This window comes from Mesoplodon mirus (genome assembly GCF_964341445.2).
Source record: "Mesoplodon mirus genome assembly, chromosome: 11".
In the NCBI taxonomy this organism is placed as follows: domain Eukaryota; kingdom Metazoa; phylum Chordata; class Mammalia; order Artiodactyla; family Ziphiidae; genus Mesoplodon; species Mesoplodon mirus.
Window position 1 is genome coordinate 37,765,525 of NC_138987.1, and position 13,846 is coordinate 37,779,370.

The following is a 13,846-nucleotide window of genomic DNA, read 5'->3' on the forward strand; positions in this document are numbered from 1 at the left end:
AGATAATTATGCACAGGGTACTTAGGAAGAACACAAAGGGCAAACCCCTAACCTAAGTCGGGAGTCTAAAGAAGAAGTCCTGAAGGAAGCAGCACCTTACCCTGGTTCTTTTTTTTTTTTTTTTTTTTTAAATATTTATTTATGTTTTTGGCTGTGCTGGGGTCTTAGCTGAGGCACGTGGGATCTTCACTGCAGCACACAGGATCTTTAGTTGTGGCACGCAGGATCTTTAGTTGCAGCATGAGAACTCTTAGTTGTGGCATGCAAACTCTTAGTTGAGGCATGTAGCATCTGGTTCCCTCACCAGGGATCGAACCCAGGCCACATGCCCTGGGAGTGTGGAGCCTTAGCCACTGGACCAGCAGGGAAGTCCTTACCCTGGTTCTTGACTAGAAAGAAACGTTAGCCAGAAGAAGAGGATGAAGGTCATTCCAGGAAGAAAAAACAGGACATGAAGTGGAACTAAGATGTGGAAATGTCTCTTGTGGGAAATCCCAAATATTTTATTGTGAGCGGGAAGAGATGAGAGGCAGGGCAGAAACTGGCTATGAAGGTTTGCCAAGATGAGGAGCATAAAGGGAGGAAATGGGGAACTGCTAACTGATTTCAAGCAGGAGAGCAGTAGCCTTATTTATGGTTTAGAAAGATCATCCTATTGGCAATAGGGACAAGATGAGAAACAAGGAGAGACCAGTTAGAAGGCCATTCTTGCAGTAATCCAAGTATGACATTTATTAAGAGTCTGAACTAAGTGGCAGCTGTAAAGATGGCAAGAAAAGAATGAATTCAGCAGATATGACCATTGTGGAATTTACAAAAATTGGTGACTGGTGGCTGGGAGGAAAGATAAAGGAGATAGAAAGGAAATGGAGTAAAAAATTACTTCTAAAAATAGCATGTTATAATCTTTCTGGAGGACAATTTGGAAATAATGACTTCAAAAAATTAAAAACTTCATACCCAAACACGTTACTTTTGTGACCAGAAGGACACAATGTTCTTTATGTCCTTAACTTTTTATCCACTTCTGGGAGTTTGTCCTACAGTTACTTGCAACATTTATATACCAAGATGTTTACTGCAGTATTATTTATAACATAAAAAAATAAAAACAAGGTAAAGGTCTCACAGGAGACTGGCTAAATGTTGTATATACACAATAAAAATATCAAGCAGAGAAAAAATGTTTTCTAATATAGCTGAATGATATAGTAAAATCTCATAAAATAATATTACATGAAAATAATTTATACAGAGTATATATGTGTAAAAGTAAACGAATGAACAAATAAAAACTGATAGAAAATACATTAACTGCTGCCATTAGCTATCACTGAACTGTATAAACATAAGGGAATTCTCATTTTCTTTTTTCCTATACTTTATCTGATAATAAAACAAATAAAACCCTTAAAGTTTTCAATCAGAAAGAAAACAAAGCAAAGCAACCCCTTGGTCTGAACATCTGGGTGGAAGATGGTACCAATTTCTACAATGACGAATTCAGTAGGAACAGCGGTAAGATGATGTTTAGCTCTGAGCGTACTGAGTCTGTGGCACGTCCAGTGAAGGTGTTCAACAGACAGCCAAGCATATGAGTCTGGAGCTCAGGGCAGAGACTTGGCCTGGAAAGATAACATGGAATCAATAGCATACAATGGAGGTTAAAGCCAGAGTTCTGGGGGAAACCATTCAAGGTAAAGATATAGAGTAAGAAGTTAAGGAAGCTCTAGAGCTGAACACTGGAGAGTAATAAAATTTAAGAGGTGAGTAGAGAAAGATAGTAAAAGATCTGAGCAGAGAAGGGAGTGGCTAGAAAGACCGAGTTTTAAAAGCCAGTAAAGAGTAGTGTCACAGATGTCAGTGGAGGAAAGGTTTCAGCCAGAGGGCATGACCAACCATGTCAAACGCTACAAAGAGGTCAAACAGAATAAAGAGTACCTATTTGGTCTACCACAAAAAGAGCATGAATGACTTTGGCAATGGCAGTTTCTGAAGAGAGGTAGGGACAGAGGCCAGAATGCAGGGAAGTCTCTGGAATGTGGGAAAGTAGAGAGACAGTAACTGTAAACTACTCTTTCAGGAGCTTGACTTTAAAGGGAAGGTTAGATAATTGTCGTTGTTCAAAATGGGGGGAAAATCAGCTGATTTATATGGCAAAGAGCTGAGACAAAAAGGCTGAAGATACACCAACACCTCTGCCTCAACAGTAACAGCTGCCTTCTACTCCACTGAGACCATCACAGCTGTCAGCACCAATTTTCTCTACTTCCTGCCCAAGATACGACAGTTTTACTGTTTGCTGTCTGTCATCACCTTCACTGCCATTCCTCCCATCCCAGAGGAATGCTGGTCCCCACTCACGCTCAAGGCAGAGCCAATGCCTTTGGATCCCATCCTCTTGCATCTCCCAGGAACAATGTTCCATCAGTTATCCTTTCCAGCTTGTCCCTCTGGACTCTTTCCCCTTAACGTATAAATAAGCTGAACTTTCTGCCATCTTGGGTGAATAAGTAGAAATTATAAATGGGAAAAGAACACAAGAAAACTGCTTGAGTGTCCACTATTTCCCAAAATAAAAAATGCCTGAGTTTCCATTACATTTCCCACTACGTGTGTAAAACAGAGTTCTTGCCACAAACAAGTAAACCATTCATCTATTTACTCAACAAATATTTATTGGGTGCCCACTATGAGCCAGGAGCTGAAATACACTGTGAATAAAATAAAGTTTCTGGACTCATGAAATGTACTATACAGACAACAAACATATATACATACATGTACAAACACACACACACACATACACACACAGGTCATATTAAGTGCTTAGAAGAAAAACAAAGCAGGATAGAGAGTAATGGGAGGTGCTATTTTAATAAGATAGGCAGGAAAGGCCTCCCAGAGAAAATAACATTTGTGCAGGAACTTCAGTGACAGCACAAGTATCAAGCCCTGGGGCAGTAGCATACTTGATATGTTCAAGAAATAACAAGAAAGTAAGTGTGGCTGGAACAGAGTGAGCTGGGGAACAGAGGTAAGAAATCAGGTGATGCTGTTCATGGGTTAGCTGTGAGGTAATAGATTTAAGCTACCAAAAAAAAAAAAAAAAAAAGAGAAATCAGGTGAGAGGTGATACCAGGACCACGTCGTAAAAACTATGATTTCATCATAAACCTCATGAGAAGATATTGAAGAGTTCTGAGAGGAGTGTGACAATGTCTGATTTCAGTTTTCAAAGGCCCACTGGGTGGAGAATTCCAATTACAACACAGGGTGATGAAACACAAAGACAAAGGGCAACTAGGCAAACACAAAGAGGGACACCTAACACTGAATATGAGTGAGGACAGGCTTCTCAAAGGGAGTGATGTCTGAACAGAATACTGAAGGACAAGTAAGAGTTAGCAAGAAGGCGGCAGGGTGGGGTTTGGGGAGGGCGGTTCCCAAATGGAGGGTACAGATGTAGAAAAGCCAGAGGAGCTTTGAAAAGGTTTGGTATTTCTAAACCCCAGTATCAAAGAGTCAAAAAATATTTTATAAAAATATACCACTTATAATGTCTACCCCCAAAAAAGATACCAGGGAATATACCTAATAAAATATTTGCATAACCTTTATGGAAAAAATTATAAAATCTGTGGGTAGATTAATTAAAGACAGCCTATTTAATTGGAGAGATAAAATTAACTAATGGACAGGAAGACCCAATATTTAAAATGTATATTCTCCCCCTTAACCTATAAATGATATATTTCAAATCAAAATCCCAGCAAGAACTTCACAGCAGCATGATTCATAAAAGCCTCAAACTAATAAAACAAACTATATATCCATCAAAAGTAAAAATGGACAAGTTACATTCATAAAATGGATTGGTTATATAGCAATGAAAATGAACTATTGCCACACACAATTCAGCCCAAATGAATTTCAAAAACATAAAAGAAGCCACCAACAGAACACCATACAGCATGATTGCATTTATATCAAGTTTAGAAACAAGCAAAACTAACCTATTGTGTTAAAAGTCAGGATGGTAGTTTTGTCTGATCAGGAAGAGGGAGTACTGATTGGGAAGAAGCACAAGGGGTGGTTCTGGGGTGCTGGAAATATTTTATTTCTTTATTAAATAGTAATTATGCACAGGTGTACGCACTTTGTTTGTAATAACAACCAGGATGCTTACAATTTGTGTTACTCTGTATCAACGTTATACTTCAATAAAATGAAAATATACTGATGTCTGCAATTTACTTTGAAATGTATCCAAAAAATAAGGTGGATTGATGGACAGTGGGATAGATAGATCTACTATAAAGAAAATATTATGTTAATGGTAGAATCTGAGTGGTGGATATAAAGGTGTGCAGTGTAAAACTCTCTATTTCATCATATGTTCGAATTTTTTCATAATAAAATGTTGGATGAGAAAACCCCAATGGGTTTTCTTGTAGAACTTCACAAGCTGATTCTAAAATTATGGAAAAACAAAAGGGCAAGATTAGCCAAAACAACTTTGAAGAAAAAGGCAAGGAGAGACCTGTCCTAACAGATGGCAACAGTAACTAAAATGATGTAAAGACACAGAGATAGAGAGACCAGTGAAACAGAACAGAGAGCCGAAAAACTAACTCCTATACACAGAGAAACAGAATAAAGCTGGCATTAAAGATCACTAGGGAAAGGAATTCCCTGGTGGTCCAGCAGTTAGGACCCCCCGCTTCCACTGCAGGGGGCATGGGTTTGATCCCTGGTCAGGAAACTAAGACCCTACATGCCACATGGCACAGCCAAAAAAAAAGATCACTAGGGAAAAGAAGAACTATTCAATAAATGGTGATTCATAGATTAGATTAGAAGAAATTACAGAATACCTTAATAACTCACAGGGAAAATAAATATTGAACAATAAACACAAGTTGCTGAAGAACACATACAATATAGTTCTCCCTCTCCAATTAATATATGTATTACATAAATGTGTATATGGGTTTACAAAGCGAGAAATATTACATAGGGAGAAGCAAAAAAGTAGGGAAAAAACCCAGAAAGCAATTATGATAACCCAGGCAGGAAATGTTGGGCTTACAATGATCACCTAAACTTATCATTTCTCTATTTTATAAGAAATATTAAGATTATAAGAAACTTTCAAGAGACATAAAATAAAGTAAGGATCTATGACATTAGAAACCTGAAGACCTTGGTTCAAATCCGGCAATTCAATAATTCCATATCTACTCACCATTCTTCCGCTCACTAAGTGGAGGCAAATTGGGATTCCTGCCAGGATGGAGGCCTAGGGTCAGCTCGGGCTGCAAGGAGAGCTCCTGCAGTTCATTGGCAACAGCTTCGCTTTGGGGGCTGGGTGCCGCGGACAGGGACACCAGCACTGGTTCATCATCATTTTCGCCAGCCCCTCCTCCGTCCAGCCCATTCACAGCAATGACGGAAGGGGGCAGGCACACTACACTGGAGAAATCCACCTTGGCTTTCGTGATGGCAACCTGGAAATGGAAGGAGAAATAAAAAGTTTAGTTATGGAAAAAAGACTATTCCACTGAGTATGTGCTGAATATTAATTATTATAAATTATAGTACTGGTGAGCTACCACTATTCTTTTGTTTTGTTTTGTTTTTTAGTTTCTGTTTTTGTTTTTTTGCGGTACGCGGGCCTCTCACTGTTGTGGCCTCTCCCGTTGCGGAGCACAGGCTCCAGACACGCAGGCTCAGCGGCCATGGCTCACGGGCCCAGCCACTCCGCGGCATGTGGGATCTTCCCGGACCGGGGCACGAACCCATGTCCCCTGCATCAGCAGGCGGACTCTCAACCACTGCGCCACCAGGGAAGCCTGCTACCACTATTCTTAAAAGCTTTTTGTAAAGTAAACTAGCATCATTATTAAATTTTTACTATGCTCAGAGAGTGCATGAGATTTCAAGTCCAATAAGTGTCCTCAACTATATCACTCAGGAGGATAATGTATGACTGAAATAAAACCAACACACACACGCACACACACAGAAACACACAAACACACACACACGTGTCTAGTGGGATAAAAGGAAATAGTGGTCAAGGAGAAATAGCTATGAGACAAATGTTACCTTCCAACTACTAAAGAAAAATATCTTGTGAAATAATACTTAATGAGTACAAGGTATTAAAGTATCATATTGTACCAACATAATCCAGGGGAGAAAATTTCTTTAAGAAAACAATCCCCAAGCCACTAGATTCCACAAAGAAATATAAATAGAGATGTCTGCTTGATAATGGATATTAGCTTAATTTTTTTAAAAAAATTTTTATACACTTTTTAAAGGTTACTTTCCATTTAAATATTGGCTATATTCCCCATTTTGTACAACACATCCTTGATCCTATCTTACACCCAATAGTTTGTACCTCCCACTCCTCTTCCATCCATATTGCCCTCCCCAACACTGGTAACCACTAGCTCGTTCCCTGTGAGTCTGCTTCTTGTTATATTCACTAGTTGGTTGTATTTTTTAGATTCCACATGTAAGTGATATCATACAGTATTTGTCTTTCTCTGTCTTACTTCACTTAACATAATGCCCTCCAAGTCCATCCATGTTGCTGCAAATGGCAAAATTTCATTCTTTTTTATGGCTGAGTAGTATTCCATTGTGTATATATACCATGTCTTCTTTATCCACTCATCTGTTGATGGGCACTTAGGTTGTTTCCATATCTTGCCAATTGTAAATAATGCCGCTATGAACACTGGGGTGGCATGTATCTCTTCGAATTAGTGTTTTCTTTTTTTAGCTCAAATATTTTAACCCAACTGAATATTTAATCACAGGACCCAGGAATGGAATACTAAAAACAAAACACATGGCAACCCGAGAAAGAATAAGATCTTTAAAAATGAAAAAGAGGGCTTCCCTTGTGGTGCAGTGGTTGAGAGTCCACCTGCCGATGCAGGGGACACGGGTTCGTGCCCCGGTCCGGGAGGATCCCACATGCCGCGGAGCGGCTGGGCCCGTGAGCCATGGCCGCTGAGCCTGCGCGTCCGGAGCCTGTGCTCCGCAATGGGAGAGGCCACAACAGTGAGAGGCCCACGTACCACAAAAAAAATAATAATAATAATTTTTACAAATTAAAATGTAGAAACTGTTTATCTGAAATTAAGTTTACAAAAAGATATAAAAACAAATACTCATATAAAAATATTATACATGGAAAAAAAGACCATAAGGGAATTAACCAAAACACAAAATGGGTTTTGTTTGTTTGGACTATGAAAATTTTTACTTTCTTTAGTTTCCAAATTTTCTCTAAAACACACATATAGCTTTTATAATGAAAAGGCTATAATTCTTAATCTAAAAAGGGGACCTAGGAGTTCCCTGCAGACTTTAGTGAGGACTTTAATCTGCTTCAGATTAAGAAACCAACAAAATATTGGAAAGCCATGAAATGAAGAAAGGCACTGAAAACTAAAAGGACCATCACATTCTACCTTCATGTAAGGCTATAATGTGCCCAAACCTGACTGCAGTTCTGGTTGCTCTTCATAAAATGTAAAATGGAATGGAAAAGATCAGATAAGACCAATTAAGAAGGGGGGGTTGACATTAAGAACAATAAAGACATTAAGAAGGATCCTCTACTCCAAAAATGCTGAAAGAAAGTGAGGCAAGTTCAAAAATATATATATATATATTAGGAACTCAATAATCTAAGAGGTAGTATGGGCAAACCTTGGGAAAAGAATTTTTTGAGGGTTTGAACAATTTTAGGAATTAAAAAATAACAAATTTTTACCAAGAAAATCCAAAATCTGAACTTCAAAGAATTTTTTCCCATCTTGCCTATGACTTACCATCATTTAAGCCATGTCTCTATGTGTACTGGGAAAAAACAACTGTTATACATGATTAATCCATCTGGCTTTTCCTTTGCCACTGACCCTGAAAGAGAATATTTGTTTTCCTTAACAGCAGCCTTTTCAGGCTAAAAAATTCAATTTTATGATATTTAACAATCCTTTGAGACCCAAACTCCTTAGTACAGAGTCCTCAATACCCTTCCCCACCCTGAAACATATGAGCGTGCTCACACATACATGCGCACATGGATGATGGCACTGAGATGTGTTAAAAAAAAAAAATACCACTCTTAATTGAGTACTAAAGGAAAGCAGGAGGAGGATAGTATCAAAACTTCTGCCTTGGGCTTCCCTGGTGGCGCCGTGGTTAAGACTCTGCCTGCCAATGCAGGGGACACAGGTTCGAGCCCTGATCCTGGAAGATCCCACATGAACGGGAACGATGAAGCCCATGCACCACGACTACTGAGCCTGCGCTCTAGGGCCTGTGAGCCACAACTACGGAGCCCACACGCCTAAAGCCCGTGCTCCGCAACAAGAGAAGCCACCGCACTGAGAAGCCCACGCACTGCAAAGAAGAGTAGCCCCCGCTCACCGCAACTAGAGAAATCCCACACACTGCAATGAAGGCCCAACGCAGCCAAAAATAAGTAAAATAAGAATAAACAAATTTATTTTTTTAAAAAAAACTTCCGCCTTAAGACCTAGGAAAAGTAGCTTCACATACAGTAACAGGTTTTCAATAAACAGTTGTTAATACACAATGGAATATTATTCAGCTACAAAATGGAAGGAAATACTGCCATTTGCAAAAACATGGACAGACCTTGAGGGCATTATGCTACGTGAAATAAATCAGACAGAAAAAGACAAATACTGTATGATCTCACTTATGTGGAATCTAAAAAACAAACGCATGGGGGCTTCCCTGGTAGCGCAGTGGTTAAGAATCTGCCTGCCAATGCAGGGGACACGGGTTCGAGCCCTGGTCCGGGAAAATCCTACATGCCGCGGAGCAACAAAGCCCATGCACCATAGCTACTGAGCCTGCCTTCTAGAGCCCGCGAGCCACAACTACTGAGCCTGCATGCCTAGAGCCCGTGCTCCACAACAAGAGAAGCCACCACAATGAGAAGCCCACGCACCGCAATGAAGAGTAGCCCCCGCTCGCCACAACTAGGGAGAAGCCCACACGCAGCAACAAAGACCCAACGCAGCCAAATATAATAAATTAATTAATTAATAAACCTCATAAAAAAAGAGATCAGACTTGTAGTTACCAGCTGTTGGGGTGGGAGGTGGAGGAATTGGATGATGGTTGTCAAAAGATACAAACTTCCAATTATAAGATAAGTAGAGTTAACACTGCTACATGGTATATCTGAAAGCTGTTGAGAGTAAATCCTAAGAGTTCTCATCACAAGGAAAAAAATGTTTTTGTATTTATATGAGATGATGACTGTTAACAAAACTTATTGTGGTAAACATTTCACAATATATGTAAGTCAAGTCACTACTTAAACCTTAAACTTATACAGTGCTATATATCAACTATATCTCAATAAAACTGGAAAAAAGTTGTTAAATAATTATAGATTATATGAGTTCATATCTCTCATTAGAAAATGGAGAAATTTAACTGAGATGGTAACAACTGTGTGTGTATGCAGTAGACAGACCCTGCAAATAGTATTTGCACATTAACAGCCACTTGATAAATGCCTTTCTGAAAAAGACAGAAGCAAATGAAAGATATTTAAAGACAGTCTAGGGACCAACACAGGCAAGTCTTGAGGAAAATCTGAACAATACAAGAATATGAAAAAATACAGAAAAATTAAGCATAAGATTTGGAAGTCAGGATAGGAACCAGCAAACCTCATTCCACTTAAGTACTCCAATTAAACTGCTGGGGTAGAATCATAGTTTCATGTAAAAAGTTCTTAACCAAACAGCAAAATCCCATTATTTCAGACTTCACTGATATCTATGATACCATAATGAAGTATAAGATTAAGAAATATTTTATGCGGGTTTCCCTGGTGGCGCAGTGGTTGGGAGTCCGCCTGCCGGTGCAGGGGGCGCGGGTTCGTGCCCTGGTCCGGGAGGATCCCGCATGCCGCGGAGCGGCTGGGTCCATGAGCCATGGCCACTGAGCCTGAGCATCCAGAGCCTGTGCTCCGCAATGGGATAGGCCACGGCGGTGAGAGGCCGGCGTACTGCAAAAAGAAAAAAGAAAGAAAGATTTTATGCTACTTGAGGGAGGGGTAGGATAAAAGAGTGCCACCAATTTTATAGTGTTTACCAGATTAAGAGAAAAACTAAAATACTGCCTCATAATGCATAATTCTTTACACGATTACAAAAGAGACTAGCACATAACACAGTCAATGTTAATATGTAAATGTATATTTCTCATTTTTCCATTAAAAATGGCCTGGCAGGGCTTCCCTGGTGGTGCAGTGGTTGAGAATCTGCCTGCCAATGCAAGAGACACGGGTTCGAGCCCTGGTCTGGGAAGATCCCACATGCCGTGGAGCAACTAGGCCCGTGAGCCACAACTACTGAGCCTGCGCGTCTGGAGCCTGTGCTCCGCAACAAGAGAGGCCGCGACAGTGAGAGGCCCGTGCACCACGATGAAGAGTGGCCCCCGCTCACCACCACGCACAGAAACGAAGAAAGCCCACGCACAGAAACGAAGACCCAACACAGCCAAAAATAAATAAATAAATAAAATTAAAAAAAAAAAATGGCCTGGCAGTAGTGTTTACTGGATATAGAGTTTTAGCTTTGCAAGATGAAAAAGTTCTAGAGATCTGTTGTACAACAGTGTGAATATACTTAACACTAGTGAGCTATACACTTAAAAATGATTAAGATGGTAACTTTAGTATCATATGTTTTTTACCACAATAATTTTTAAATGGCTTGGCAAGATCTCTGCTTAAGAAATAATTTACTAAACTAACTCATATTATTCATTGAGCTTGAAAGAATAAACTGTCTGTTCTTTAAAGTGTCCCTTAATTTACTTTTCAGTAATTCAGAACAAACTTCCTCCTATTACTTTGAATTAGAAAATTATTATTATTGCTGAGACTTGGAGATCTGACATTCACATGTGTTACTGCTCCTAAAAGACAATAAAGATCCATCCATCACAATGATGTCATGATTTCGCTAATGAAGTTTGAAGTTAAACTGCACGTGTCTGTAATTCTGGTATGTACTTAATGCACATAACCAGTACTTCTAAAAAAAAGATTTTTTTAAAAGAAAATGTGGACTATGAGCCCTAAAAGAAAGTCAACCCAAGTCAAGTGCTAGGCGTAAAGAAAAAATGAAGAAGTTTAAAAAGTGATCTTGGGCCTCCCTGGTGGCGCAGTGGTTGAGAGTCCGCCTGCCGATGCAGGGGATGCGGGTTCGTGCCCCGGTCTGGGAGGATCCCATGTGCCGCGGAGCGGCTGGGCCCGTGAGCCATGGCCGCTGGGCCTGCGCATCCGGAGCCTGTGCTCCGCAACGGGAGAGGCCACAGCAGTGAGAGGCCCGCATACAGCAAAAAAAAAAAAAAAAAAAAAAGAAAAAAAAAGTGATCTTTTTCAGAACTCATATATTTTTAATAGATTAAAGAAAGGAATATTAAATTCTGTAGTGACTTGGACCATGACTGTGCCTGCCACTGCCTGGAATGAAAGAAAAAGCAATTTGAAAAACTGTTTTATTGAGTGTTCCATTCAGAATTTATTTTAATAGCTTAGTAACTGATTAAGTTCCATATTTATAGGATCATTAAGGGCTTGAAGAGGTCATTTAAAAGTTTTATATACCTATATAGTTTACCAAACATTTTTACTGGGCAAATTATATGCTACAGTAGTATTTAATTTAAAGATTTCAAAAGTTTCAGGATATAGCCTTTCAAAATGCTAACATTAAATGGTATTACAATAAAATTCTTCCATAAAAAATTGTAAGGGGCAGGAGGAACAGATGAAACAAGAGAGACAGAACACTGGTAACTGTTGAAGCTGAATACTGGGTATATGGAGATTCATTATACTATTATTCTCTCTATATTGGTATATGTTTGCTAACATTCTTATAATGTTTCTTTAAAAAAATTTTTTAAATAAGATTCTTCCATAGGACAAAGTGAAGACTTGGTGAGACATAAAGCAAGGTTTCCTTAATCTTGACCTTAGAAAATAAGCCAAACAAAAGTCAAGTATAAGCACTAACAAAAGAAAAGACAGAATATTTAGCATGAAATACATACATTGGGAAGATTTATTTCTCTAGCAAACATACGACTTTCTACTCATTTTTAAATAGCCCACAGGAGAAAGTCCTAGTAAACTCTGACCATCTAGAGACAAGATCCAAAAATGTTGAGGAATCGCCATCATGGATTAAGTCTCCTCTACCAGTTCCTGAATATGCCTAAAGTCTTATTTACTGTAAAACTTGCATGAAAAAGAAAAGCTGAAAGAGTAATAGTCATCTCAGATTATACATATATTATTTAGAAAAATTAAAGAGTTATATCTCAAAATACTTTCTGAAATGTCTCAAAGGAAAGATAATTAATATAACCAAAAGAAAAAATCTGCATCATGTTTTAGTGTTGTAAATTTATAATTCTACTGAGTCCAAAATCAAACTTTCTTTTTCATCATAGGATCACCAACTCCAATTTTTTGCCTGCTGATTCACATACGATCAGTAGCAGCCAGAACAAAAACAACATGGGGGCAGGGTCATCTCCCACAACCCATCTGTTTCCCTCTCTTGCTGGCTTGATTCCCCCTCATCTTTTCTCCACCCCACCACCTTTTTGGGCTGCATGCCTTCTGCTGGTGCCGAGCGGCACATGTAACTAGACGCAATAGCACAAAATGTGTTAGAGAAATGGAAGGGCTCAGGCAGACAGCTGATAACTCTAAAAAAGTATATACTGACATGATTTTTTATTATGACCCATGACAAAGAGTTTCATACAACCAAATGACATTACTCTTCTGAAAAAAATTTCTCTGTATAAAAAGTGGTTTTTTAATCAATTAATGAATCTTTTTTTAACTGTACAGATTTTTACTCTTATTTTCCTTGATTTATCTTCAACAGATAAACCAAAATCTTTAAAACTCTTACTGTCTAAGAATATATATATATATATATATATATATATATATATATATATAAAATTTGACACAAAGGAATTTGAGAACAAGTATTTTCTGAGAGCTAACTATGTACTAGGTACTGCCCTAGATCCTACAGTGAAAGGTGAGGAAAACATCTAGCCTTGGCTAGCTAGCTGCCCTTATCTCTGTTACTACCATCCCCGTTATCTTCAGATGTCTTAAAAACTACTCAGGCTACAACAGATGGCAAAGAAAAGGCCTTTCTGCTCCCTCTTCATCTTAGAAGTCATCCAAAACCAAGGAGTACAAGAAACAGGAAACTATAAAATCTAACTCAAAACAACAGAAAGCACATGAAGAGTGGCACGGCAGATTAAAGATGACTACAAATTCCCTGACACTTCTCCCAGTGGTAGGAGGTCTATTTCCCCTCCTCTTGAATCTGAGCTGGGCTGTGACTGCCTTAACAATGCAGTACAGTGAAAATGATGCTATGCCAGTTCCAGGTCTAGAGTTTAAGGAGACTGGCAGCTTTTACCTTGATCTTTGGGAGCGCTGTACTCCCAGAAGTCCAACTGCTCTGATGGAGAGACCATAAGAGGAGGTCTCAAGACTACACTGAAAAGAAAAGGGATCTAGCTAAGACTAGCCTTCCAGACATCCCCACCAAGGTGTCAGGCCTGTATACTCCTGGACATCCCCCAGGCACGCCCAGTCACTTGCTGAATGCCACCACGTGGACCCAAGTTAACGAACACCATGTGGAGCAGAAGAACCCCCAAGCTAAGCCCCACCCAAATCCCTGACCCACAACACTGTGAGACACAATGAATGACA

At 39.2% G+C, this 13,846-nt stretch overlaps 1 protein-coding gene across 1 annotated transcript in view; it reads right to left on the minus strand.

Annotated features, from left to right (window-relative positions):
- Positions 1-1,334: 1,334 nt before the first annotated feature.
- LOC309812494 (uncharacterized protein) overlaps positions 1,335-13,846 on the minus strand; it is a gene marked incomplete at its 5' end in the record, with an annotated part of 88,815 nt that continues 76,303 nt past the window's right edge. The window contains 2 exons of the mRNA XM_082636296.1: positions 1,335-1,625; positions 5,249-5,510. Coding sequence (XP_082492422.1) covers positions 1,576-1,625; positions 5,249-5,510 — 312 coding nt within the window. The 3' untranslated portion in view covers positions 1,335-1,575. The remainder of the gene's footprint in view (positions 1,626-5,248; positions 5,511-13,846) is intronic.